The 25,596-nt window shown below is 46.4% G+C and overlaps 1 protein-coding gene across 2 annotated transcripts; it reads right to left on the bottom strand.

Annotated features, from left to right (window-relative positions):
• KLF9 (KLF transcription factor 9) lies at positions 1-25,570 on the bottom strand. 2 transcript variants are annotated; one of them, XM_072838411.1, is made up of 2 exons: positions 24,795-25,570; positions 1-3,447 (listed from the first exon to the last, which is right to left on the bottom strand). In XM_072838411.1, exons 1-2 carry the CDS (start codon positions 25,297-25,299, stop codon positions 3,218-3,220), a joined length of 735 nt encoding a protein of 244 aa, XP_072694512.1. In that variant the 5' UTR covers positions 25,300-25,570; the 3' UTR covers positions 1-3,217. The 2 variants fall into 2 exon arrangements, with proteins under 2 accessions (XP_072694512.1, XP_072694513.1); XM_072838412.1 differs by lacking the exon at positions 1-3,447 and adding an exon at positions 5,294-23,467 and having other exon boundaries at positions 24,795-25,385.
• Between the last annotated feature and the right edge of the window lie 26 nt (positions 25,571-25,596).

Below are 25,596 nucleotides of genomic sequence, written 5' to 3'. Positions count from 1 at the left end.
TCTTTGTCATTTATTACTTTTATTTGGACAACATATATACATATGTACAAAATACCTACTGTCAGAATCCTCTTTTATAATTTCATTTGATTTACAAAAACGGGACAGCAAAATAACTTAGGTCACTAATACTGTACAAAAATAAAACTGATTAAACAGTTGTAAAGATCAGTATCTTACAGTGTTACAGATCATTCATCTGTTGTGAAAGAACATCTCAATCTATCCAGAGTGATGAGCGCTGTGCTAAATCTACCTGCAAACTGACAACTAATCAATTTCTGTAATATGGCTACCAAATATAATTCTCAAAAGAAGCATGATGTAGAGCTAGACCTTAAAGCCAGGGCATCATTCCACAGTGGTGAAGGGCTTTCTTCTTCCCTAACCAAGGAGAGGAGTTATCTTAACTCTAAAACTATTAAATTTTCCAGAATATGACAACTACTTACAGTATTAGATAAAACGACTTTTCTTTCTTTTTAAACACCTGCAATAGTCTTTCAAAAAATTCAGTTTGGTTAAAAAAGTAAACAAAAATTACTATCCTGCATTTGGATTTTTATAAGTTAAATCCATGGTCTTTTTAATATAAAAAGTAATTGCTTCATAGTTTTAGTGTTCAATGAACTCTAGTAGTCCTATTTGAACCATATCTCGATATAGTAAATCTAATTAGAATGCTGGTTCCTGTTTCGTGACATTTTAAAACAGGATTTATCACGAAGAATAAAAAGCCTTGAGTTTATACGTTACGTTACTATAACATATAAGAGAATATCAAATGTGTGTTCTTCAACAACTTGAAAAGGCAAGTAACAACTTTTTTTGGGAAGTAAATTGTGCATTTTTTTTTTTTAAAACAAGTTGCTGCATTTATATCCATCTAAGTAAGTGCTGGACAAAAGCCACATATAGATTTACTCCTGAAACTACAAAGATTGTCTTTCACTGACTTTGCTTGGTTTTCCTTCATTTCTTTCTGTGAGGGGAAGATGAGTTTGTCCAAGTTGGTGGGTTGCTAGGCAACCCCAAACTCCTCACTCACTCAAAGGCAGCGTGCAGAGGATCACAAGCAGGACCGTTCCATGAGCTCAGTAAGAAATAGACAGCCTAACCTATTTCGTATGGAAGAACAGATGTCCTTGAAACTTATTTTGGACACAGAAATTAAAATTTGGTTTAAAATAAGCGTTTCAAAAATCTGAAACAGAGGTAGAAAGTGTTCTTTATTTTTCCTGACATGTTTTCCCGTGAGAAAACACTTTCCTTTTTATCTCAATGGACTGTTCCCAGTCCCTAATGTTAAAAGCAGTTCTCTTTATAGAACTACTAATACAACTACGTTGGTTAAACAAACAAAAAAAAATAACACCGTGCTAGTGATGGCTATTGTATTGGAAGTCAGAGTCAGCCAGGACCCACGCCTGCCGTAGGAGCCCACACTGCTTCTGGACTGGAAACGCGCCTGTGTCGGGTGAAGTCACGAGTTCACCTTCAGGGAGGCCCCCTACGTTTGCACGACACAGCTTACAGCACGTGTATAAATGAGAGTGCACCATAGCTCCCTGGTTTATATATTGGATAAAATTGTCAGGAAGCATGATTTCTGACAAAAGAAAATGTAAACATTTCTCCCATGGTCACTGCTGACTCTCTTACTTGAGGTTTCTTCTTCGCTATGAAAACAGTTCATTGTTCTGACCACGTGAAGGCCAAACTTAAGTTTTCAGGTAAATGGCATATTATGGATGTAGTGGTTTAGGCCATTGTAGACACCTGGATATATCTAGTGGTGAGGCTTCTGATGTCAAAGGTACAGTGATGTGTTCTCATTCACACGCGTTCTGTGTACCCTCGTTTTCCAAAAGGGACTGTGCTGAAGTCACCTTGGAAATCATCATGGTATATTCCCTTGGGGCTCCCTACTTACAGAGGGATATGCTTCTCTTTTCACGTGTCAGCTCCCTTTTCCTTTTACATAACTCTTGCACCTGTTTGTGGGAGTTTGTAGGAACACGGGCAGGAGACCAACACACCTTTTTCTCCACCAAATCGGTGTTTCCCGAGCAAGTTACTGTTTTGCACCCACTCAAATAAAACCCAACAGAGTCAAAACCGTCTCGCTTCGTGGCATTAAAACAGTAAGGTGATGTTAACTAAAAGGATCGGAAAATTTGGAAAAGTTAATAGAGTTAAAATTCTGTTTGTTCTTTTTGATTTTTTTTTTTTAAATACTACCCTCCTCCTCCTTCAGCATCTGTCGGATGTATTTTGCCCTCCCATCTCTGCCATGATTTCATAGGGAAATGTGTATACTATATAAAAAAAAAAAAGCAGATTATAACGTGGTTCCAAACAGAATGTCTGCTTCTACCCTTAAAGCACGTATTTAACTTATTCATCCTCTGCATTAGAAAATAAAAGTGCAGCTTATGTTCAAATAGTACAATTCATACAAAGCAAGGTTTAAAAGTTCTGTACTTAGTGTAACCTTTCAGAGGTTTGTCTTGATTAGTATAAATTCAGACTGCTTACCCATTGACTATAAGTAACTTTTTTTTTGTGGTTTTTGTTTTTGTTTTCAAGTCTTTAGATGACAGATCATGCTGGAGTAGATGTGCTCTTGCTTGCATAAAGACAGCTGTGCTATGGCGTGTTTTTTGTTTTTTTTCTTTTTGTTTTTGTTTTTTGCTTTTTGTTTTTTTTTTTTTTTTGTATCTCAAAGGTTAACGTGATTCAAGAGAGTGGTTTTTGCTAAAGAAACCGAAGCACACTCGTCATTACATCGAAAAAGGTAAGAAAACAATTCTGGAGAGAGACAGCAAGCAGAAAGGGGCCCAGCGCCGCCCCGTGACGCCGCAGGTCCGCTCACCGGGTCAGACGTATGTACACCAGTGTGGAAGCTTTAAAACTCTGCCCCCCCAAGTCTGGGCTTTGCCCCCCTCCCCCGGCCCCCTTAACACCCCCCCCCCCCGAAAAAATAAAGGAGAGAGAGAGAAGGAAAAAACAAAAAGCATTTGCCTTCCCTCCAACAGTCAGAGACGCCGGAGCTGCCTCTGCGCGGGCCGGCGCGGACTTGGCGGTCGGGCTCCGCTGGGCTCTACACCCGCCGCGGGGCGCGCTGCAGGCGGCCGGGCCGGGCCGGGCCGGGCCGGGGCGGGGCGGGGCGCGGGGCGCGGGGCGCGGGGCGCAGTCCGGCCGGCGGGCGCGGCCCTCACAAGGGGTGGGCCAGCGCCTTTTTGGAGCGCTTGATCATACTGGGGTGGAACTCGGTGTGGCGCCGCGCGTGCTTGGTGAGGTGGTCGCTCCTCATGAAGCGCTTCTCGCACAGCGGGCAGCGGAACTGCTTCTCGCCCGTGTGCGTCCGGTAGTGGCGCGTCAGCTCGTCCGAGCGCGAGAACTTTTTAAGGCAGTCTGGCCACGTGCAGGGGAAGGGCCGCTCACCTGCGGGGGGGACAGGACGCAGGTGAGACCGCGGCGTCGCGCACGCCGCAACCATCCCCGGCCCCCGGCCCGGGGCACACAGCCCGCTCACCTGGGGGCCGAGGGGTCCCCCGCAGCCACACCCCCGCACCTGCCACCATCACCCCCCCGCCCGCACCTGCCACCATCACCCCCCCCGCCCGACCTGCCATCACCCCCCCCGCCCGCACCTGCCACCATCACCCCCCCCCCGCCCGACCTGCCATCACCCCCCCGCCCGCACCTGCCACCATCACCCCCCCCCCGCCCGACCTGCCATCACCCCCCCCCCCCCGCCCGCACCTGCCACCATCACCCCCGCCACCCGACCCGGAGCCCGCATCCCCGGTGCTGGCATCCTGCCCACCCACCCCCACCCCCGGGGACCTCAGAAAGGGGACAGAGAGCGACCCCAGAAGGAACCAGCGCCGCCGACTCCCTCACCTTGGGGCTGGAGCCTCCCACACCGAGCAAGCCGTTTCTGTTCTGTAAGCCACCCGCTCGGGGACACCTGGCCAATGAATACGTGAGGACGGTTCGGAGAATCAGGTTCTCCGGGCACATGAACCTGGTATGTGATCCCACTGGATCCCTGGCAGCCTTGGAACGTACTGTTATTTGGGGGGAGGGGGTGGTGGTGGTGGTTATTCTACGGGGTTGCTGGTTCCATGGGTTCCGTGGGAAAGCCGGAGAGTGGGAAGCCCTAGCCCTTTGCAGGATTTGCCGGCACCGGCACCGCAGGACTGAGGCGGCTAGTCCAGCCAGGCTGTCACCTGGAGCAGGTGTTTCCCCCTGAGCTCCTGAGTGCTGTGGCCACCAAGCCTCTGGCTGACCCAGTCTGGTGACAGGGAGGCCAGCAGCCACAGGAAAGAAAGCCTGCTTGTTCCTGAGCATCTCAGTAACAAACACTTTTAGAGACACGGAGAGTGCCTCCTGTGCAGGCCATATTTTAGGTCATATTGTCTTATTATTATTATTAGTAGTAGTAGTAGTAGTAGTAGTAATCTCTATGCCCAAAGTGGGTCTCAAACTCAAGACCCCAAGATCAAGAGTCACATACTCCTCTGATGTAGCCAGCCAGGCACCCCAAGTCATACTGTCTTATACAAAAAACAAGTTTGTTTCCTCTGCCACATAATAATCCTTCAAATATCTGAAGACAGCTATCGTGTCTCTCTCTCTCTCTCTAATCTCTGTTCAGACTAAGCAGTCCCGGTTTCTTTCATATTTCTCATACAAAGAAATTAACATTATTCTAAAATAGTAAGAGCTAAGGCATCCTGTCACTGAATTCTCACAGGACACCCTGTGGAGGTGGCCCATTTCACAGATGAGGAAACAGGCTTAGCACTTGCTGGTGTTTCCAGCACCCCCTCCTTTGCGGCTCCTCTCCTCAGAGTCAGTAGAGTGTCTTCATGTCCCACTTTATTAAAATGCGACTGAGCCTCACCCTCCAGACATGATCGAGTTAGCACTGAGGGCCTCTGCCATGGCAGGAGAGGGCCTATGGCCATGTTTGCTGAGGACACACACAAGCAGAAAGGCAGAAGGAGCTGTTGATGATAAGAGAGTCTTGTGTGCCCTTCTTGTGAGCACCTGGCTGCCTCCTTCTCACCTTGTTCAAGCACAGCCCAAAGCTGCTGCCTTACAGACCCAGGGCACACAGGCTCCTGCCTTCCACAGAACTCTCCAGATACTCTTTTGGAAGGTGTGAGGAGTGCATGTTTTCTCACTCCAGTTCCCACCTTCCTGGAACCCAGAGACTCAAAAGGCTGAGAGCTGTCCACTGCAGTGCATCTGAGTCATCCACATATTATTCATCCTTTCCTTCCAGTGTCTCCTACCTCGTGCCAGAGATGTAGAAATACTGATCATAAGAACAAAACCAAAGCTCGGTCATTTCTGTGACACTCCACACATGGCTAAGGTTTTATTTGCTATTCTCTCAGCAGAGCCATGGTTATCATGCCCTGTACAATCTCTTTGTTCTTATGGGAAACCCGATATGGGGAATACAAATCTCTATTAGTAGATTCGTTATACGTGGGTCTAGGTACGAACCTTCACCGAGCCAGGGGGCTAAAGAGCCATACCAGCAAAGGCAACAGCAAACCCGTGAATGCCAAGCCCTACCCAAGGTGGATGGGTATTGGGGTTAATGAGGCAAGAGGATGCTCAAAGACTCCGAGAGGGCCAAAAAAAACCCCAAAACTAAACAAGAAGAAACCACACTTCAAACTGAACACTTTTGAAAAAACTCAATGACACGGAATTTGGAGACCACATTTCAACTTCTGCTGGATCAAACAGTTTTCTACATGGTTCAGAACTTGGAACAAACGTGGAATGCAGGTTGTCACAACACAATAAGGTTGAGCCTCTTGGGATAAAGACAGCATCATGAATGATTTTTGTACTACTTATACCACCAAGCATTTAATAAATGCCTAAATTGTGTGTGTGTGTGTGTGTGTGTGTGTGTGTGTGTGTGTACACATACAGCTGAGGTTGCTCACATGACGAAAGCCTGCTCAGAAGTTTCCTAGATCGCTGGGGGAAGACAACTCCTGTCTCTTCCAGAATTACACTGCAACCAAGTCCTCTTAACTCCAGTGAAAGGTCTATGGGAGAAATATTCTCTTAAATATGTTATGTTAAAAAATATAATGAAGGGTTAGAACTCACACAGCGATGAATTATAAAACCAAACCAAAGCAAGCCAAACGGAACAACCCTCACTGCTCTCTCCATCCTGGATGAAGCCTTCTCTCCCCTGCTTTGTGATTTGGTGGTGAGAAAAGCGATGAAAAGGAAAGGCTCAGTGTTTTCTCAGTGCTTGTTAGGACAAAAACTCATCAGAGCGATTTTTCATGGAGGACTGGTAATGTGGTTTAGCTTACTCACTGGCACATGTTTCTTTCAAGTGAGTCACGAGAGGAGGTTTTACTGGAGTGGATCTGTGTCCACTGTGGGAAAGATGGATCAGAAGACCACTCGGCTATGCTCCAGGTTGGGAACGAAAGAAGACACGCCCTCTGTTCTAGGAAGATGGCTTTATAGAAGAGATAGTGGATGGAAAATTACCATGCAGCCTGAATCAGCTGTATGTACAGAACCATTAAGTATTTATGATGATTTATGTAGGTTTCAAGTGTAATCAGGGTCCCTTCCCACTGAATTCACCTTCAGTCTAGCTTCTGGCTCTACCGTCTTCGCTGCTCCTCATGGTTGTCACCATGTGACTGTTCTCTTGCTTCTAACCCAGATGCTGCCATTGACGTAGCATCTTTATCCCTGTTTCAGAGAAGAGAGGGCCACCTACTGAGCCCAGAGCAAATCAGAGCCAACAGCAGCCTTTGTTAGACTCATATAACTTGTGTAATTCCACCTTACAGTTTCTGAGCATTTAAAAAAAGATCTACCTGGAAGTGAAATGCTAGTGTAAAAGCTCCAGGATCATTTTGATTCTTCTCGGATCCTTTGGAAAAACATTAGTGATCTAAATCAGGGATTTAGCAAACTACAGCCCGCAGGCCCAATCTGACCCGCCATCTATTTTTGTAAAGTCCATGAGCTAAAAATGGTATAAATACCATTCTTATTTTGGCTTTCACCAAATTGTTGGGGGGAAAAACATCAAAATAATAATAATATTCTGGGATAGGAGAAAGTTTGATGAAATTCAAATTTTCACATCCATATACAAAGTTTACTGGACCACAGTCATGCTCATTTGTTTATATATTATTACCTATGGCTGCTTTTTACTATAACAGCAGTGTCAAGCAGTTGCAACAGAGAATGGATGGCCCACAAAGTCTAAAAGATTTGCTACCTGGTCCTGCATAGAAAGTTGGCTGAGGGATCCCTGGGTGGCGCAGCAGTTTGGCGCCTGCCTTTGGCCCAGGGCGCGATCCTGGAGACCCGGGATCGAATTCCACGTCGGGCTCCCGGTGCATGGAGCCTGCTTCTCCCTCTGCCTATGTCTCTGCCTCTCTCTCTCTCTCGCTCTCTCTGTGTGACTATCATAAATAAATAGAAATTTAAAAAAAAATTAAAAAAAGAAAAAAAGAAAGTTGGCTGACCCATGATCTCAACCTGAGGATTTGAACTTTTACCTGGTGTATACAAGAGTTTGCAAATCCAAATGTCTTCAGGAGCCAGACACATAATGAAAAATGGGTGAAATGCCAGCTGTATTAGATCATGGGTTGTAGTGGAATCCATAGCCAACTGGACAGTGCTTTGTCCCCTCAAAGGCATTCAAATTCAACACGTTATAAAGCATTGTGCCAGCCAAACAATGTGTGTGTTTGCAGGAAGGCTGGATTCTTCTTGGGGACTGAAAATTTGTAGGCCTTTGAAACCACTCACTTCTTTAACCCAGTGAAGAGTCTGCATACCACCTACTTTGGTATGTTAGTTGATAATAGACACACAATAAGGTAGCATGTAAAAAATGATACATGTTTTGTACCTAAGAAAGTATGGAATGGCTAAATATGTAGAGAAGGAAGAATTTAAGGCTGAATGAGATGAGAGATTGTGGGCAGAGGAGGAAAAGAGAGGTCTTAGAGAAGCTGCGGCTGGCTTTTCATCCTGTACCCAAGAGAAAATCGAGTCAGGCCTTTCAGCTCAGTGCCAAGGCCCACAGAAGAACAGTTAACCTTCTTCACGCCGAACAAATCATATGGCAAAGCAACTACCAATTAAAGAATCTTTAAACTTGTCTTCAGCATTAATGAGAGAGTTACCATCCTCCAAGGGAGAGGGGCGGGGGAAGAACAGGAATGTACTAGTGTTTTATTTCTGGCCTTTACAGGAAAACATACCCAGAGGCAGTGACACAATAAACTCTTGCTTTACTGGAGCAGAGCTGTTAACAGCACAAGTTCCTCTGCGTTCTCATTATTTATATACCGCTCCCCTCCCCTTTCAGCAACCAGCTAAGCACCTCTCGCTGACAGACTCGGCTCAGAGTGTAAAATAAACTTGATCAAAACGGCTACTGAAGACCGCACCTGGTGTGTAAAAGACTTTCTTTGCAGAGACAGGTCAGGCCTCCAGAAGTCTCTGGGCCTCCAAGGGGTTCAAGAGAAGTGGAGTAAAGCCTGCTGGCTAGGCGCTTGCCTACTCAGCACAAAGGATGGCTCGTTGCTTTTAAGAAAGAGCCTCCACTCTACCTGGTGATTGGTGGACAATGCCAAGTAGTGAGTTCTCCATATGGAAGGAGAAAGAAAGACGACAGTGTGGGTATTGCTGCCTGGATATACTGAACCTCCTCCAGGCTGCCCTGAGTTCAGACAGGCTGAGAACACAGATCTCCCATACCCACTTCTCTGCCTGGTTCTCTTTCCCATTCCATCCCAACCCACAGTTCCACGGAAGAGTCTAAAACGGGCTAACCTTAACCAAATACAAACTCTAAGCCTCCCATTGCTTCTAGCAAAAGTAACTCCATCTTGTAAAACAAATCTAAGGGCTTGAGGCCTCCTTTTCAGAACAGAATTCAAAAATGCCAATTAAGAATCACAGCTTCTTGCCAGTATACAAAATCAGGGCTGCTTCTTGAGGAAAAAAAAAAAAATAGTGGGTTTTGTTTATTGAAAAAAAGGAAGTAGGATTCCAGAGATAAAAGGAAAATCTGATATTAGAAAATCATATTGATATGATTCTCTATTTTTAACAGGCAAATATACCATCCTCAACCCCCCCCCCACATCTTCCCTTGAAAAATTCAACATCCATCCCTAATAAAAGGTTTTAGGAAAACAGAAGAATAATTCCCTAATAAGACAGAAAAATATAGATTGGACACTTTTCCTCAGCAAGGTCAATAGTAAAATAAAGGTAGCATTCTATTAAAGTCAAGCTCAAGGCATGAATGGACACTGTCTCCATCACTACAGCTATTTAAAATTATTCAGGAAATGCTAGCGAGGACAATTAGATAACAAAATAAGAAGTAGGGGATCCCTGGGTGGCTCAGTGGTTTTGCACCTGCCTTTGGCCCCGGGCGCGATCCTGGAGTCCCGGGATCAAGTCCCACGTCAGGCTCCCAGCATGAAGCCTGCTTCTCCCTCTGCCTCTCTCTTTCTCTCTCTCTCTCTCTCTCTCTCATAAATAAATAAAAAAATAAATCTTTAAAAAAAAAACAAAATAAGAAGTAAATCACTGGAAGGGGAAGTTAATATAAGAATTATCTGCAGTTGATACAGACTTGTTTGGAAAGTCTTAGAGAAATGCCTAAAAAAAAAAAAAAAGCTAATATAAATTAAAGAATGCATTCTTAGGTGTAAATATACAAAAGAGTAATGGGTTTCTTATATGCTAACCATAGCCAGTCAGGATGAGCCTAACAATAAAAGTTCAAGACCTGCATGAGGAAAATCTTTAGACCTTGATATAAAAGAAATTGAATAAATGGAATATTTCCCATATTCTCGGATGGTAAGTCTCAATGGTGTGAATGTGGCAATGCTGTACAAATTCATCTATGAAATTAACACATACCATAGAAATTCTTTTTTCTTGAACTTGACAAAATTATTCCAAAGTGAATTTGGAAGAATAAATATACTCGACTTGCCAAGAAAATTTTGCAATAGAACAACAGTAAGTGAACACTTGCAATACCAGCTATTACAATGTATGATTAAAGCTGCAATAATTAAAGATAGTGTGAGACCAGTATAAGAAAAGACAACTCAGTGGAACAGTCAAGTCTGAAAATAAACCCAAGACTCGGTAGGGATGGGGTGTTTCAAATTAATGAAGAAATGAATGTTAAATTCAGTAAACAGCAGAGACATCTGGTTAAAAAGAAAAAAAAATAAATCTGGATCCCTACCTTATACCATTTCCTTCAATAAATTCCAAATGAGCTATACACATAAATGTAAAAAATAAAACCACGGAGGTGAGAGAAAATATAGGTGACTATTTTTAGAATTCTGGAATGGGGAGAGACTGTCTCAACATGAAACCAAAGGCAAAATCCTATTTGAAGAGTAGTTTTGAAATACATAAAAAATTTTAAACTTCTATATAGTAAAAATATACCTAAGTGAAAGAACTTGAGTCAGAACAGTGAACCTAATAAAGGAAATTATATAGCACAAGACAAAAGGTTAAAATCTGTAATATGAAAAGGACACTTACAAATCAAAATTAATAACCCAATTTAATAAAATTGGACAAGGATGCAAATAAGTAATTTATAAAATAAGAAATACTACTGGCATGGGGCACCTGAGTGGCTTGGTGGTTGAGCGCCTGCCTTTGGTTCAGGTTGTGGTCCCAAGGTCCTGCAATGGAGTTGTACACTGGGCTCCCCACAGGGAGCCTGCTTTTCCCTCTGCCTATGTCTCTGCCTGTCTCTCATGAATAACTAAAATCTTAAAAAAAAAAAAGAAATACTAATGGCCAATAAATAAATATATGAATTCAATCTCACAAGTAATCAAAACAAGCCAAGTAAGACACCAATGAAGTATCTATCAAGCTGGTGAAAATGTTAAAAAGTAAGTGCACATGGGGTGCCTGGGTGGCTTAATTGGTTATGCATCTGACTCTTGAACTCAGCTCAGGCCTTGATCTCAAGGGGTTGTGAGTTCAAGCCCCATGTTGGGCTCCACGCTGGTCATGGAGCCTACTTAAAAAAAAAAAAAAAAAAAAAGTTTATCCATTACTGGTGGAGCCATGAGGAAATAGACCTCTGTTATGTTGGTGGAACTTGAAATTGATGTAGGGATTTCTGGCAATATATTTCTGTAGGAATTATTTTTTGGTAATTAGATAGGAACAGAAAAGTATACAGGGGTACCAGCTTTGTTCATAAAAGCTAAAACTTGGTAACAACTTAATTGTCTAACAGTAGAGAACTGGTTTGATACATTGTAATGTATCCATACAGTGGAATAGTGTGTACTTGTTACAAAGGTGCTAAGATTGTTACAGAATGAAATGGAAAAACCACAGCAATACCCGGAGATGTGAAAAGAGCAGTGTATAATCCACTGTATATTTATGTACATGCAACATCTACAGAGAGGAAAAAAATCCTAGAGGAATATATATAAAATATGAACAGCAGCTATCTACAGGTGTGTGTTTTTTTGGGGGGGGGGATAAAGAGTAACACTTTCTATAATTTTCCTATATTTTCTAATTTTTAAAAAATAGTCACGTACAAATTTCTTTTATGAAACAAAGTCAGAAGAAAATCTTATACAAAACAAAGGAAACTGATGCACTCAAGTTTAAAATTTTCCATGAATGGGTTGATCATTCTTGATCAAGAATATATTCACAGAGGATGGGGGCCCAGGTATTTCCCTTCTATTGAGAAATAACACTCCGGATATCTAAGACCAAAGAAAAGAGTATCACTCTGTTTCCTTCTCAAATTGTTAGAAAGAAGCTTTCAAAACATACCTCATCTGTTTTCTCACTTCTCCATCTCCCCACCGACTCCTACTTTTTCTGTATGTGAAAGGGAGAATGGCCCCTATGAGGACAGACAGGAATCTGTCCAGAGTGATGGCAATGCTACCCAACCAGGGGGTGAGTTCACTGGGAAGCAGGGGGGCAAGCGTGTGCAGAAGTGCAAAGCCCAGCATCCACACAGACTCACACAGACCTGCCCTGACCCCAGACCTTTGGCACCCCCATCCCATTGTTCATTATCATGTCTTGCAAGGCTGACATGCAGGTCCAAAATGTGAGCCTTTGCTCTATTTTTCATACCCATGATCCTCAAGTGCAGAAGCACAGTGCACTTGACAGATGAGGTACATGGGCCGTCTCTGGGAGTAAACAATTCGACAGTTCCCTGCATAAATTGTTCCAGTGAACCATGAGCTCAAAAATCAAGAAGTCAAAAGGCAAAAGAAAAATCAAAAGTCTCCTGTTTGCCAGAAATATTTCTACCTACACATGCAGATGCTCTGAAAAAATAAAAGCACTTCATAGGCTTTAAAAGAATAATCCTGCCTGAATGCCATCCCATTATATTGCCATTTGCTCTTGGCCCCTCTCGGAATCCCTCTTGCGGTTGGGTTTCTTTTTATATTTGATTTGTTGATATAACAGAGTCATTTTAGAGTTTGAATGTGAGATTTTACTTCCTGGCTCCCATGTTTATCTGTGGAAAGCAGCCTGTCCCACTCCTTAGGTTCTGAGCTGGGAAGTGGGTGTGTGTCAGTAACATCTGCCACATAGCATTTGTTCTGCAGCACACTGGTGTCTAGGGAGCAAGCCTGTCTGAATATTGTTTGTGTGTCCCCAACCTCAACTGATCAGTGAGACAGCTCATGTGCTGGGACCTCAGAAGGAGAGACGGTGGACAACAGATTCTTGGCTCTGGTTTCTCAACCTAGTGAGAGAAATGTCCTGAAGTCTCAGGGATATGGACCCATAAAGCAACTCTAAAACTGGCAGAGGTCGAGAGCCCTCCCCACAACCACACAGCCAGGTCCAGGCCTAGATTAGCTGGTTCCCACGTTCTTCCTGCCACCCCAGACTATGCTGCTTCTGCTCAGCTGTTTGTGGGAAAGAGAAATAATAAGTCGACCCACTAAGCATTGAACAGGATATAAATGTTGAGTGGCAAAACTATCCTAAGAACATAGATTCTTTGCATCTTTGCATTTTGGGTGACTTTTATAACCATCAAATGCAAACCTGTCAAACCTGTCCGATAAAGCCAACTTAGACGGCCGATGACCTGTCCAAGGACACGCATAGATGAGAACCGGTTTTCAAACTCTTCCTTCAGCTTGGAGCACAAGACAAGACTGGATGTGAAAGAAGAGCAAAGGCCCTAACTCAATGGAGAGAGAGAGCCTTCTACCCACACGTTTCTCTCATTTTCTTACTCCCAGGCCCTTCTTTCCCGATGGACTGGCTCAGGGAGAGCATTTACAGTTTAAAACAAATAGATGCTGCTGAGCATTAAGTTCCAAAATAGAGTCTTAAAAATGGAAAGCAGACCCTGAAGTCCTTGAAATCTCTTGATTGGCCAGCGCTGCCGACTGAGACCTGAGCCATAGAGAGAGGCAGGAGGGGTGGGGTTTATGAACAGACACAGAGGTCCCTAACAAGTGCCTTGTGTTCTGTACTGTCCTGTTAATAACACGTGGGGGCAGTCCCGGGTGTGGCCACTCTGGCCTGGACTGGCCTGGAGCCTGCACTGGCCCCTCCGGGGAAGTCCCCACACAAACCAGGGCACCTGAAGAGTCAGGCAGACACACTGAGGAGGGGCTGTGTGCATGTCTCCCAGCCTTACCCTTCCAAATGTCGGGTGTGGAAAGGGACTGTGTGCTCCTGAGCCCATGAGCACACAGTTGGGAGAATGCCACAGGGGTCCCGAGTCACAGACTGCAAAACCTACCACCTGGAGCCATGGTCCAGAGGTCCTCTTGAGCAGAGGATGCCGGAACATGAGGACCAAGACCTAAGCTAGTGCATGACACCCCAGGGGACACCATCAAGGTAAAAGGATGGTGTGTAACATCGACAGCCCTCCCATGATGCCAAAAAAAGTGCATTTCTTGCCTACCAAACACCAGATCACTCCCAGAGAAAGGCCAAGGAAGAAGGAAAGAGAACCCTGATTTTGCAAATATTTACCTAAAGAAGACAATTCAATAGATAAGTGACAGAGAGACCCTGAATAGGACTCAAGATAAAAGTTTTTCCACCAATAGTACAAATGAGAGTAGGGGGAGGATGAGGGGCAGCACTTGAGAACTCAGTTCTGGTTATTGACAGTTACATCTTTGCACACCCCAGGGTCGCAACTGGAAAATCCATGTCCAATGCACACGGGTTACTTTGCAAGGGCTACTGAGACTTTTAGCATCCTTAGCAAACACAAGGATAACCTTTCCATTTGTGCACTTAGGTACAATTATATGTGGCGTCCACAGCTTCCTGTCGGGAGCAACCACTATCCGGAGAGTTGGCGCTTTTGGCACAGATCAAACAATGGGCAAAAAGACAAAAATACAGGAGATGAGACTGCTGTCCGGTTAGAAAAATGCCTACTCTGCCAGCCAGGCTGCGGCACTCGCAGTGACTCTGAGTGACTAGTGATGCTTCTCCAGCACGCGATGCCAGCCTTTCCCTTCTGGGCTCAACCTCTGTACACTGCTCACATCACGGTAAAGTTGTGATGACCACATGCCATGTGGGCCACCGTCAGACAGTTTTTCAAGCTTTCATGGAAGGAGCCACTGATTCCTATTGCCTGGGGTTTGTTACCAAAGACCACAACGTTTGACAGTGCTGAAGTTTCTGACCTTCACTATGCATTACCCTGCCTGGCTCCCCCAGCCCCCCTGGACGGGCATTCCTGGGCAGTGCTTCACATGTGGAAGCAAGCGGGACATGGAGAAGAAATAAATTAGGTGACAGGGGCAGAGCCCATGTCTCTTTATGCTGGGGACCCCCACCTCAGAGGGATAATGCTCACTAGACAAGCATTTTCTGGCTGGCCATGGGTATGATTTGTAACTCAAGAAATGAAGAGCCAGCCGTTTGGCTGTCATTCTGCTTATTTTCATTAAAATGGCAGTGATACAAACCTATTGTAGAATTATGGCAGCACAGGAATTAAAGTCATTTTAATGTGTTCTTTTAAGTTATTTTTAAGAGCTAATTTTTGCCTCTGATAATTTATTAGGGTGTTTGTGTTGGGCATTACACACACCAAATAGATTCCAGAATCCCTACAGGAACTGTCATATAAACAGCCCATCTTTGTAAAGATGAGCTCTTTATCTACTAACATCCAGGGTGACAAACATTCATGTAAACACAATTCATTTTTCTGGGCATTAAAATGGACAGACAACTGGAATCAAGACCAAGTGAATGGTGCTGGTTATCACACCGTTGCTGTTAACTTCATTCCATGAGAGGCTTTGGGTACTGGCTTCCAGGATGTCCACTGAAGAGGTATGAGGCATGAGCCTGAACACAAGAACTTCATGTTAAAATAATCTATCTTTTGCAAAGGCCATTTAGTACATGCATTAGTGGCCTGTCTTTTAGGGTAAACTCCAGGGATAGCTCCGAGCCTTTTCTCTTCAAAGAGGAGAAAAAAGAAAAGCTGTCATAGAATCTGTCTCTCATTTTGTCAAACCTCTGTTTTTTGGAACAACCTGTCTATAGTTCTATGTGGCAGATAGAGGGGGTATCTGTTGGTTTTGCCTGTCTGGCATCCTTTGCTTCTTTTGGGTAATAAATAGCACGCCTTGCGTTTCCTCATGGAAAACACCCCTTTCCCACTCTGGCGGGGAGAGTGACCCCCAAACCCCAAGCCCAGAGGTTCAATATGACCTAGCCATGCCTCAGTGATTGAGTTCAGGGACAGCCACAAAATTCTAACTCAGCTAATGAAGATGGAAGCCTGAGACTTTTGCTAGAATCATTAGGAAAGAAGAACTTTCTTTCTTTGCTGAAACGGCAGGCTGGGAGTCTGATATGTGGTGGCCACCTCACCACCATCCAAAGACAGCCTGCCCATGAATGAAGCCAAAGCAAAGGACGGCAGAGCTGAGCCAGAGAGAGAGCCCGACACTGAGTATCTGAATCCAGAGACACCAGAAACTAGAACCACCTCAGATATGTTGGTAATATGAACCAATCACTTTTTTTTTTTTTTTTTAACTGAGTTGGTCCAAGTTTGGATTCGGTTGCTTGCGACCAAGAGTCCTAACTCATATAGCTGTGCACTCAGAACTGGTATCTTTTTCAATTGGAAGGAAGTAGCTTCTGAATAGCTCTTAGAAAATATCGGAGAGGTTTGGTCAGAGTTCAAGAATTCTGTAGACATTCCTAACCAAGGTTCATAAAAACCAGCCACAAGCCAGAGTTAAAACACAAGAACAGAGAGCTAAGGTTTGATGGTTTGGGGGCCAAGTCCAGGAGAGGCATGCAAAACAATGGGGTCTCTTTCCCCACTGGTGGAGACCCCAGGGGTTCAGATCAATAACAATTCATGCAGAACTACAGGCAGCTAGAAAGATACTAGGAAATTCCAGAGTAAACTTGGATTAAGATAACTGACTCCAAGTCTAATTCCTCCTATAAAATAAGAGTACTTTCCTACCTCAATGGACTTCTGTGAGCTTACATGTGACAATGCACATAAACCATTCAGGTTAGAAGTTGGCATGTAACAAATGCTGGATGTTATTGCTATTCCTATTATTATTACTGTTAATATTAATAATTTTCCATTAAACTATTATTCACAATGCTCACAGTGCCTGCTTTCAACATCTAGCACAGCTCTATGCATGTAACAGTCACTCAATATTCTTTCAATGAATGAGCTGCTGCTGGATTGCTCTGGAATTGCACACAAAAATTCTAGGAACCTCAAAAGCTTCTGGGGAACACCTATAAATTATTTTTAATTATAATTCTTGGTCAATGGGGATACTGTCCGAAATGCTTTAAATGCATTATCTGAATTAAGTCTCAGAACAACTTCAGTTGAATCACTGAACTCCATTTTACAGATGAGAAAACTGAGGCTCAGAGAGTTTTCAACATACAAGAGTGCCGGGGTGGGACATAAGCACAGGTCTGAGGGCCCCGAAGCCCATGCTTGGATTGCTCTCCGTACTGAAGCAAAGGCCTTTCCTGGGGATGCCGTGCATTCAGGCTCCTTAGAGTAGGCTGGTCTCCCCATTACACACTCTTCCTACTGCCTCTTCCTCATCAAAGCCGGCCCCCTGGAAGGGAGAGATGGGGAAACCTTCTTTTCCTTCTCTTTGAACCAAGATGATCTATAAAATGCTTTCCAGTTCTGAAATGTCTGCAAAGCTTTTTGTCCACTGCCTACCCTACTGGTTCCCACTTTGGGTCCAGTCAACTCTGGGAGGCACTCACTTCTAAAATGACAGAGGCTTGCCTTGGAAAAATGTTCACACTTTGTTCGATACAAAATACTGCTGCCTGCATTTCAAATCCTTGTCATTAATTTTGCATGGCTTAAGCTCCCCTCTCTTTATTTTCATCTATGTAAATAATGTCCTCGCTTTTTAAAAAGGCTCAATCAGGGATGAATTCCATTCTCCTATTCAAATTTGTGATCATTCTCAATTTTATTTAAAAAAAAAAAAAAAGAAATTCGAACATCCAGAGGACCCAGGCTTGGACAGTGAGCTAGCTGGTTCTTGCAGCTCTAGAATCCTTGGATTTCAGATCCAGATGTTCATTCACATCTCAGAATTCCAGAGGCTAACATACCTCACGATGAACCCAGATTCAAAGGGAAGCTTGTCAGTGTACCTTGGTAAACACTGGCTTGGAGCACAAATGGAAACGAATGCCTTGGAAGATCCCACGCATAAAAAATGGATGCACCTCACTCCCTTAGAGGGGAAGGCATTCTCTATGAATAATAATGTGAGTCCTATTATTTGCTGAGGGGACTGCTTGAGGCCAGGATAAGACAAATGTTTACTCTTGGCCTTAATGCACCAAAAAGGTATTAAAGTTTCAGGAGGGCTCCAGGAAGGGCGGAGTAGGAAATCTCACTGGCACTTGGCCTTGGGCTGGTTCACAGTGTGCTGCTCCCATAATAAAAGGGCAGAGGTTCCCTCTGACTCCACCTCTGCCCTTTCGCTTGGTTAATTTGGTTAATGTGAAGCAGCTCTTTAAACCAGGATTTTAAAAATGCTAACCACAGATTGGAATTCTCAGGAGGCGGTGGGGGAAAAGAATTCAAATCAAAGAATTGCAAAGAATTCACTGTGAGGGAAGGTCTCTGCGTGGGCCAACCTCGGTTGGGCCTTTAGCAAGTCTTCAACAGCCCTATAGAGTCCGGGGCGCCCTCTTGTGTTGCTGAAGAAACCCAGGCCCCAGGAGATCGGGCTCTGGGCCGAAAGTCACATGGCTGTCAGGGCAGCCGGCCAGCCTCCCCAATCCCGGTGCTGCTGCTTCCAAACCCTCCAAGGGAACATGCTTCAATCGAACAATACCCGATACTTGGGAGGGTGGCCAGACCCTCTTCTACAGGCAAAATGATGGATGTGATGACCCCTCAAGGTCACTTCCAATCTCCAAATTCTACTCTTTTGATGCTGACAACTGCTGCCACCAAGTGCTCTGATCATGGCCTAGGCCTGGGACTAGCTTCCCAACAAAAAGTGGGGTGGAGCGAGAGACAGGCTTGCTCAGAGACCACTGCAGAGGATCCCATTTCTTTCCCTTTAACCATCTGTGGGGTTTTTTTTTTCCCTTCCTGTTGCCCCTCCTTTTTGCGAGTGTTGCATAGAAACAGAAAGTGCCTTTGTACCAATTACTAGGCACTAATTTACGTTCTTCAGTGGGCGCTGGGCTTGCTGGAGAAACATTAGGATCAGGTGGGAGGGTCGGATGTGGGGGAGGCCTGGAAGGCTGCAAGCTTTTTCTCCAAGCCTGAGAACAGCCAAGAGGAGAAGAAAAAAAAAAAAAAAACAACCTGAAAAATTTGGAAGTCAAGACTAACGAAAATGACAAAGCTGGTTTTATCTTGTTTGTTTGTTTGTGTGTTTGTTTGAAAGTCAAGAATGCTGGTAATCATAAGGCATTCAGAAATCAAACCAATGGCCTGGAAAGTCGTCTCTAACCAGGGCCCGCCACGTTGTTTCAGAGGCTCCTAGAAGAATGAACACTGGAACCTTTCCACCCACTTTTCTTCCCAACGAACTTAAGGAAGACCACTGTCAGCTACTTTCCCAATATGTCATATGATAGTTCTCCCTGGGAAGTTCAGGCTGGGAATTTCCCACAGACGTTGCAGAATGATTTGCTCTTGGAATAAGCATCAACAATTGAGACAAGAATGTAAATCTGACCTTTACATTCAGAATCCAAGCATTCACTTGGAGGTTTGAAGGTAATGGGGTGTTGCCATCAAAACAGCCCTATATTTGCTCTGCTACCTCCTCCCGACGCCGGGCCCCACTCGTCCCCTCCCCTTTCCTCACCACTCATCCAAGATCTGAGGGGAAATTAGGGGAATGACGTTTTCACCCTGTAATTCCACTCTGTGTGTATCTTCTGTTGTGAAATAATAACCCTGCCAGCAGCAGCAGCTTTTCTAAGGCAACCCCACTTTGTTTTTTGCTAGGACAGCTGGATGGAGGGTGTCCGAGGACAGGGAAGTGAGGAAGAGGAGCAGTGGGTCCTTCCTACATCGAGGACTGGCAATGAAGAGCTGTTGGGTTCCCCCTGCCCCACCACCACCACCAAAGACCCCAATCCCCAGGGTGAGATCCTAGCAGTGGGCTGGGGCTGGGGCAGCCAGCCATATGGGCCATCTTCCCTTGGAACAGAGAGGGTGTTAACCTCTTGCCTGAAACCCAGAAGCAATCCTTTCAGTAGTCCATCCTTGCAATCTTTAGAAACCTCTTATCCTCTACAGCTAGAAGCCATCTGTACCTCTTTGCTTTCTTCTTGAATGTAGACTGTCATTTTTTCCGACAGGATACATGAGATTGTGTCTAGACAGTCTCACTGGGGACTGGGGTGTATACTGCCTCAAGGGGGCAAAAATTGGATCTTTGGCAGGTGAAAAAAGTTTTAGCTATTACAGTGGTTTGTGGCCTTCTCAAGGGGAGCAATACGTAAACCACTCTACAGTATATCAGTGGCACTAAGATGTCATGTGAGGGGCGGAGGATTATGGGGAAAAAAATGACTAGGGTTTCCTTACAGGAGAGAAAACCGGGCGGCGCGGGGGAGTAGAAAAACAGTTACCCGTGCAAACCCCACTCAGGCTAAGCTGTAAATCTATTTTGGATGAAGCGTGTCAGGTTATGAAATACAACAATCCACATCACTTGGGGAGTCCTAGGGAAAGAAGAACAGGGCAGAGAGAATGTCTCCTCAAAGGCCTCCCTTCTACTTACGAAGAGAAGAGAAAGTCGCAGAAACTGGGCATGGGCTAATGAACAGCCTGCCCGGAGGCCACTTGTGAGCTAAGGCCCCCAGCCTGGGGCCTGCGGCCAAAGTGAGACCTTGCCCTGTCCCTGAACCCCTGCCTCCCGGGTAATGGAAGTGGATCCTTTCTCACACCTCTGATGGCACGATCTCCTGAACCAAACAGTTGACTCTAAAGCTTTTTGCGGTAATTAAGGGAGATGAGTACAAGAGGCTCAGGGCAGGCCTGGCACCTGCCTAAGCAAAATCTTTCAAACTCTGGTCTCAGGGAAGGAATGTCCTGGCTGAAGGGACATTCTTGAAGAGTCCAGAAAACTTGTTTCCAGGGTTGGAGGAGACCTTCCATGGTGAGGGGCCCTCCAGATCCCTTCTGCCAGATAGTCTCAAGTATCCCAGGGAAATGTTCAAGCTGGATAAGGAAAAACAGAAGCAACTGCTCTTGGGGGTTTTGCAACTCTTGTGTCTCCTTATTTTACACGGACGTCCTTATGCTCTATTAAAAAAAAACAAGTGTCATTTTTAAAACCCTTTCTGTAGAACTCGAGGGATATAACCATGATCCTCAAGCTCAACCCACTGTCACCACTTGGGGAGAGCTGACTTGAGTCCTAAAAAGAAAAATGGCACTTGGCATGGAAGTGAAGCCTAAGGTCTCTACCATTAGGATGTCAACCTTGCATGAGTCTACACCAGCTGGTTCTGAAGACCTGGATCTGGAATTTGGATATTGTTGTTTCCTTCCCCCAAAGATTACCCCCCTCAATATACATAACCATTCAAGGTGACCACAAAATCAGGAAACTTAGTATAAACTCTTTTTCTTTCTTTTAGTGCTCATGGGGAGACGTGGGTGTGGCAGGGGGTCTGCACAGTGAGTGGGTATTTGTGGAGTTAGTTTGGGGTATGTGCTCTGAGATGGGGGTGTGTGTGTAGGTGTGGATGTGGGGGCTGTGAGAGGACTTCTGTGTGCACACGGGCACACAGGTGAGGGCAGTGATATGGCTGTGGCTCTGTGGGGCAGGTGTGACAGGATAATCTTAAAACCGCTTGCCTTTAAAAAAATATATATGCCCCACATGTTTTCAGGCCAAGTACTCTTAATGGGTCCCATTGTTAAACTGGAACATTACCATGAATGCCCTCTAATGTGTCCCCAAAGTCTGGAAACGAAAACGAATGTGTTTATGGCATTTTTCAGATTAATCGTGCATCTGCTTCTTAAACTTTAGAGGCACATTACTTGAGAGGAACATCTGACCCAGAGGCTAATGAAAAGCAAATTGAGCTTAGTATTATAAAATGTAAACTGATATACTACTTAAAAATAAGTTTATCCTGGTTCCTGATTTTGAGGATACCCTCTCTATCACACACAAGCTACAAGATGCAGAATTTCTTGAGGGCTTTCTGTACGTGGAATCCTATTAGGTGCTTTGCCTATGTTATTTAATCTTTGTACAAGAACCTATGAGGAGTTCGGTGATAATAGCCTATCCAGTGGATTAAGAAACGGAGGGTCAAACAAAGAAGGATAGTAAAATTACATGCCAAAAGAGATGATGTAAATGATTAAAATAAAGGGCACTGTCGAGTAAAGAATGATCAGTTCAAGCCAATTGTTGCTGGGTAGGACTTCAGGCCCAGTACTGCCAGATGGATCGATTTTTCCAGAGAAGCCAGAACTCTGGATTTGTGACGAATCATCTGATTTCTAGATGTTAGTAACTAAACTACATTTTTATTAACTCTGTGTTGGCCAAGCCAAACAAATTTGCGAAGCAAATCCAGCAGCAGGCCTGTCTAGTTTGCAAACTTGGAATTCCAAATTGCTGAAGTTTCTCCCACCTGGGAAACAACAGGACAAACGAGAACCCAACTCAAAAGTGTGTTTTCTCTTAGGATACTGCGGAAGTAGCTGCACTGGATGAAATGCAATTTTGTTTAAATGACTCAACTTCTAAAGCCACTGGTTTTGTGGAAGTGGCAGCTGGAGGAGGCTCCAGGAGCTGGTGGAGCAGCAGAAAGGACTCTCATAGGGCCACACAGAGCAGGGTGGGGGTGTGGCTGGAATTTTAGCTGTTAAAAGCTTCATAGAATGCAGACATTCCAAGGGCTAGCTGGGATCCACCTTCTGGAAAAAACCAGGAAGCTCCTTACCTCTCCCCCCCCCGCCCCCCGCTTTACCCCCCAAGACAACCCAACTTGAAGCCCTATCTGCTGCAACTTCCAAATGCACAAGACCTAGAAATCTCTTCTTTGGAGTATCCTTCACACATCCCTAGTTCAGTAGGAGTATGCTTCCCACAATATTTACAGAGGGCGAGGTTTTTGTTCAACCACGTCCTGGTGTCACAGAGCCCCCCAAACATAAAGAAGACACCTGCTATCACCATATCCCTAGTTTCAGAAGACCGACTGTAGCATTTAAAATGGGATTAACATTTCACTCGGTTTTCCACTCCTGACTGTGTAAAAGGTTCTCCTGGAACAGCTGGGCCGGCTTGCCTTATGGAGAATTAAAGAGCACCACGCATGCACGCACACATAAGCAGCCATTTCTATAAATGCCCGAGAAAAAAAAAAAAATCACTCGGCTGAATGGGTCACGTCTCCAGGAATCCTTTTTTTCTAAGACAGGAAGACTCAGGTAGCGCCCACGCCCACAGAAACCCTGCAGGCCTCCCCGGCCACCGGCCACCGGAGCGGGCAGCTCCCTGAAGGAGAAAGTGCCTTTGCTCAAGGTGGCAGTGGGTGTCGGGGTGAAGTGAACCCCCTGGGGACGTGGCTGACAAGGCCAGGCCCGCCCAACAGCTGCTGGTGAGTAACACCCTGGGGCTAATATACCCCTACCTCACCCTGGGGGGAGTGACGCTAAAGGTCACATCCCCCAGTTCAGGCACACATCTGCCTGCCCCCAGCCTTGCAGACACAAACTTTGTCAACTGTGCTAGTTTGATGGCAACTTAAGAGGACAACCCCAAACAGAACCTGATTTTGCAGGAACCACGCAGGAAAGTCAGTTTTGCTCCTGTGCCAGCAGCCACCTCCACAAGGAGCACTGTCCAAAGGAAATAAAACCCGACATGCAGTTACGTGGCCTTCCTCTGAAAGAGCAAAACCAACCCAACCCAACCAAGTATCATTCTCAAACCACAGGCCCAGGGCCTCATCTTGAGTGTACCGACAATTACACCAAAGAATGACAGTACTTTGCTAAGTAACTCCAACAGCCTCTTAAATATCGCGTGGGATGGAGGGAAAAGAAGTTCTAGGAAAAGATCAAGTCCTGTGCTTCCTTATCAGAACAGCGGTTGTAACAGGACCTTTACTAAAGATGTGGAGATAGCATGGCCCAACCCTTTCCAACTTTTTCTGAGTGTGTTACCCAGAACCAGCACAATTGGCTGACCAAGAATCTCGGGAAGCCTCCAAAGCCCATCTTAACCTGCTTATGTCTTTTCTGGCCACATCCCTTGGGCCAGCCCTTGCCTTTTGGTGTCCCTGGGAGAGACCCTGGTTGCAGGAGGGAGCCTGGATGTCAGGCCAGGACCACACCTCCTCGCTGACTGTTCAGGGTGCAGGGTGCCACCAATCATGGTGGTGGTGGTGGCGGTGGCGATGGTGATGGTGGCGGCGGTGGGGAATCGGCTGTGGAATCTCCTTAAAAAAAGGCTAACTAGTCATGAAGTTAACCCCCTCCACCATCACTTGATCAAACTCCTCTGCTGCCCGAAGCAGTGTTATTTTAAACCTCCCTGGGGACTCTGGGCCAAATTTAAAACCACCTTGGCAAGCCCTGAAAAAGTAGCAAGCACGGGGCTAAATGAGTCCTTAGTCATCCCTAAAAGGCTCCCCCGTAAACTGCTTCTCCCCAGGTTTGGGGCGCGTCTCGCTGCAATCCCACAAGAGAATCAAATAAAAGCTACGCCATTTGACCTCCCCGATGCCAGCGTGTGCCCAGGTGGGGTGGCCCCACGGCCGTGGGGTGCGGGAGCCCTGCGAGGGGGGGCGGGGCGGGGAGCGGAGCGGAGGGGAGCGGAGGGGAGGGGAGGGGAGGGGCGGCACCACTCCCGGCGAAGCCACGCACAGGGGCCGGCCCTCGGCGCTCGCTCCCCGGCCTGCCGGGTTAGGGCTCTCGGCGGCTCCTGGAGACGGGAGACGCGGCGAGAGGGGGAGCCTTCCGTCTCTCCGCGGCTCAGTCAGTTAAAGAGTCGAACGGCAGCACCTGATCCAAAATACGGGCACCCTCGAGGCCGAGTGTGGTGTCCTTAACGCCCCGAAAGGCTGCCCAGCCAAAGGTCAACTAACCCCAGAGCTGGGCTGGGCTGGGCTGGGCTGGGGTAGGGGGTGGGGTGGGGGGGTGGGGGGAGGGAGCCGCCGCTAACCTGTATGCACTCTGTAATGGGCTTTGAGATGGGAGGATTTTCCATAGACTTTCCCACAGCCACTGTAGGGGCACTTGTGCCTCTTTTCGGAGGCGTGTTTCCCCTTCGCAGCCACTCCGGGGTGGAGGAGGGAGAGCGGGCTGGGCGCGCCGCCAGGATCCTGTCTCTCCTCGGGGCTGTGAGAAGGACTCGACCCAGATTCGGTGGTCACGTCGCTGTCGGATCCCATATCCTCATCCGGACTCTCCAGACTGTCGCTGCACACCGAGGGGGTCTGGATGGGTCGGTACTTGTTCAGGTCCAACAGGCTCTTGGCGATGGTGACCAGCGTGCAGTAATCCTTCCAGGCGTCCCCCGGGTCGCCGTGCTCCTTGGCCACCTCGCGCTCAGGGAGTCGCAGTCGCTCGGCGTCCGGGGCGCCCCCGTGCTCCGGCACCGCAGCGCGGTTCGAGATCGACACCAGACACTGGGCGGCCACGAAGTCCATGTAGGCGGCCGCGGACATGGTGCGGGCGGCGGCAGCCCCGGCGGCGCGGCCCAACTCGGCGGTGGCTGCGGAGGTTCGGCGCGGCCGGCCCTGGCCTCGGACGACGAGCGCGGCGCGGCGCGGCGCGGCGGCCAAGGGGGCGGGGGCGGGGGCGCGGGCGCGGGGCGCTTCCGACTCGCAGGAGCGCGAGGCGACCTCAGCCCCTCATCTTTACGTAACCGGCAGCGCCTCCGCACGCAGCATCCACGGCTTCGGGCTCCGCCGCGCCGCCGCCGCCGCCGCCGCCGCCCGCGCCCCGCTCCCCGCGCCCCGCGC

The sequence above is a fragment of the Canis lupus genome, chromosome 1 (assembly GCF_048164855.1).
Source record: "Canis lupus baileyi chromosome 1, mCanLup2.hap1, whole genome shotgun sequence".
Lineage (NCBI taxonomy): Eukaryota > Metazoa > Chordata > Mammalia > Carnivora > Canidae > Canis > Canis lupus.
The sequence above is the reverse complement of the archived record's forward strand: the minus strand, read 5'-3'. Positions and strand labels throughout refer to the sequence as shown.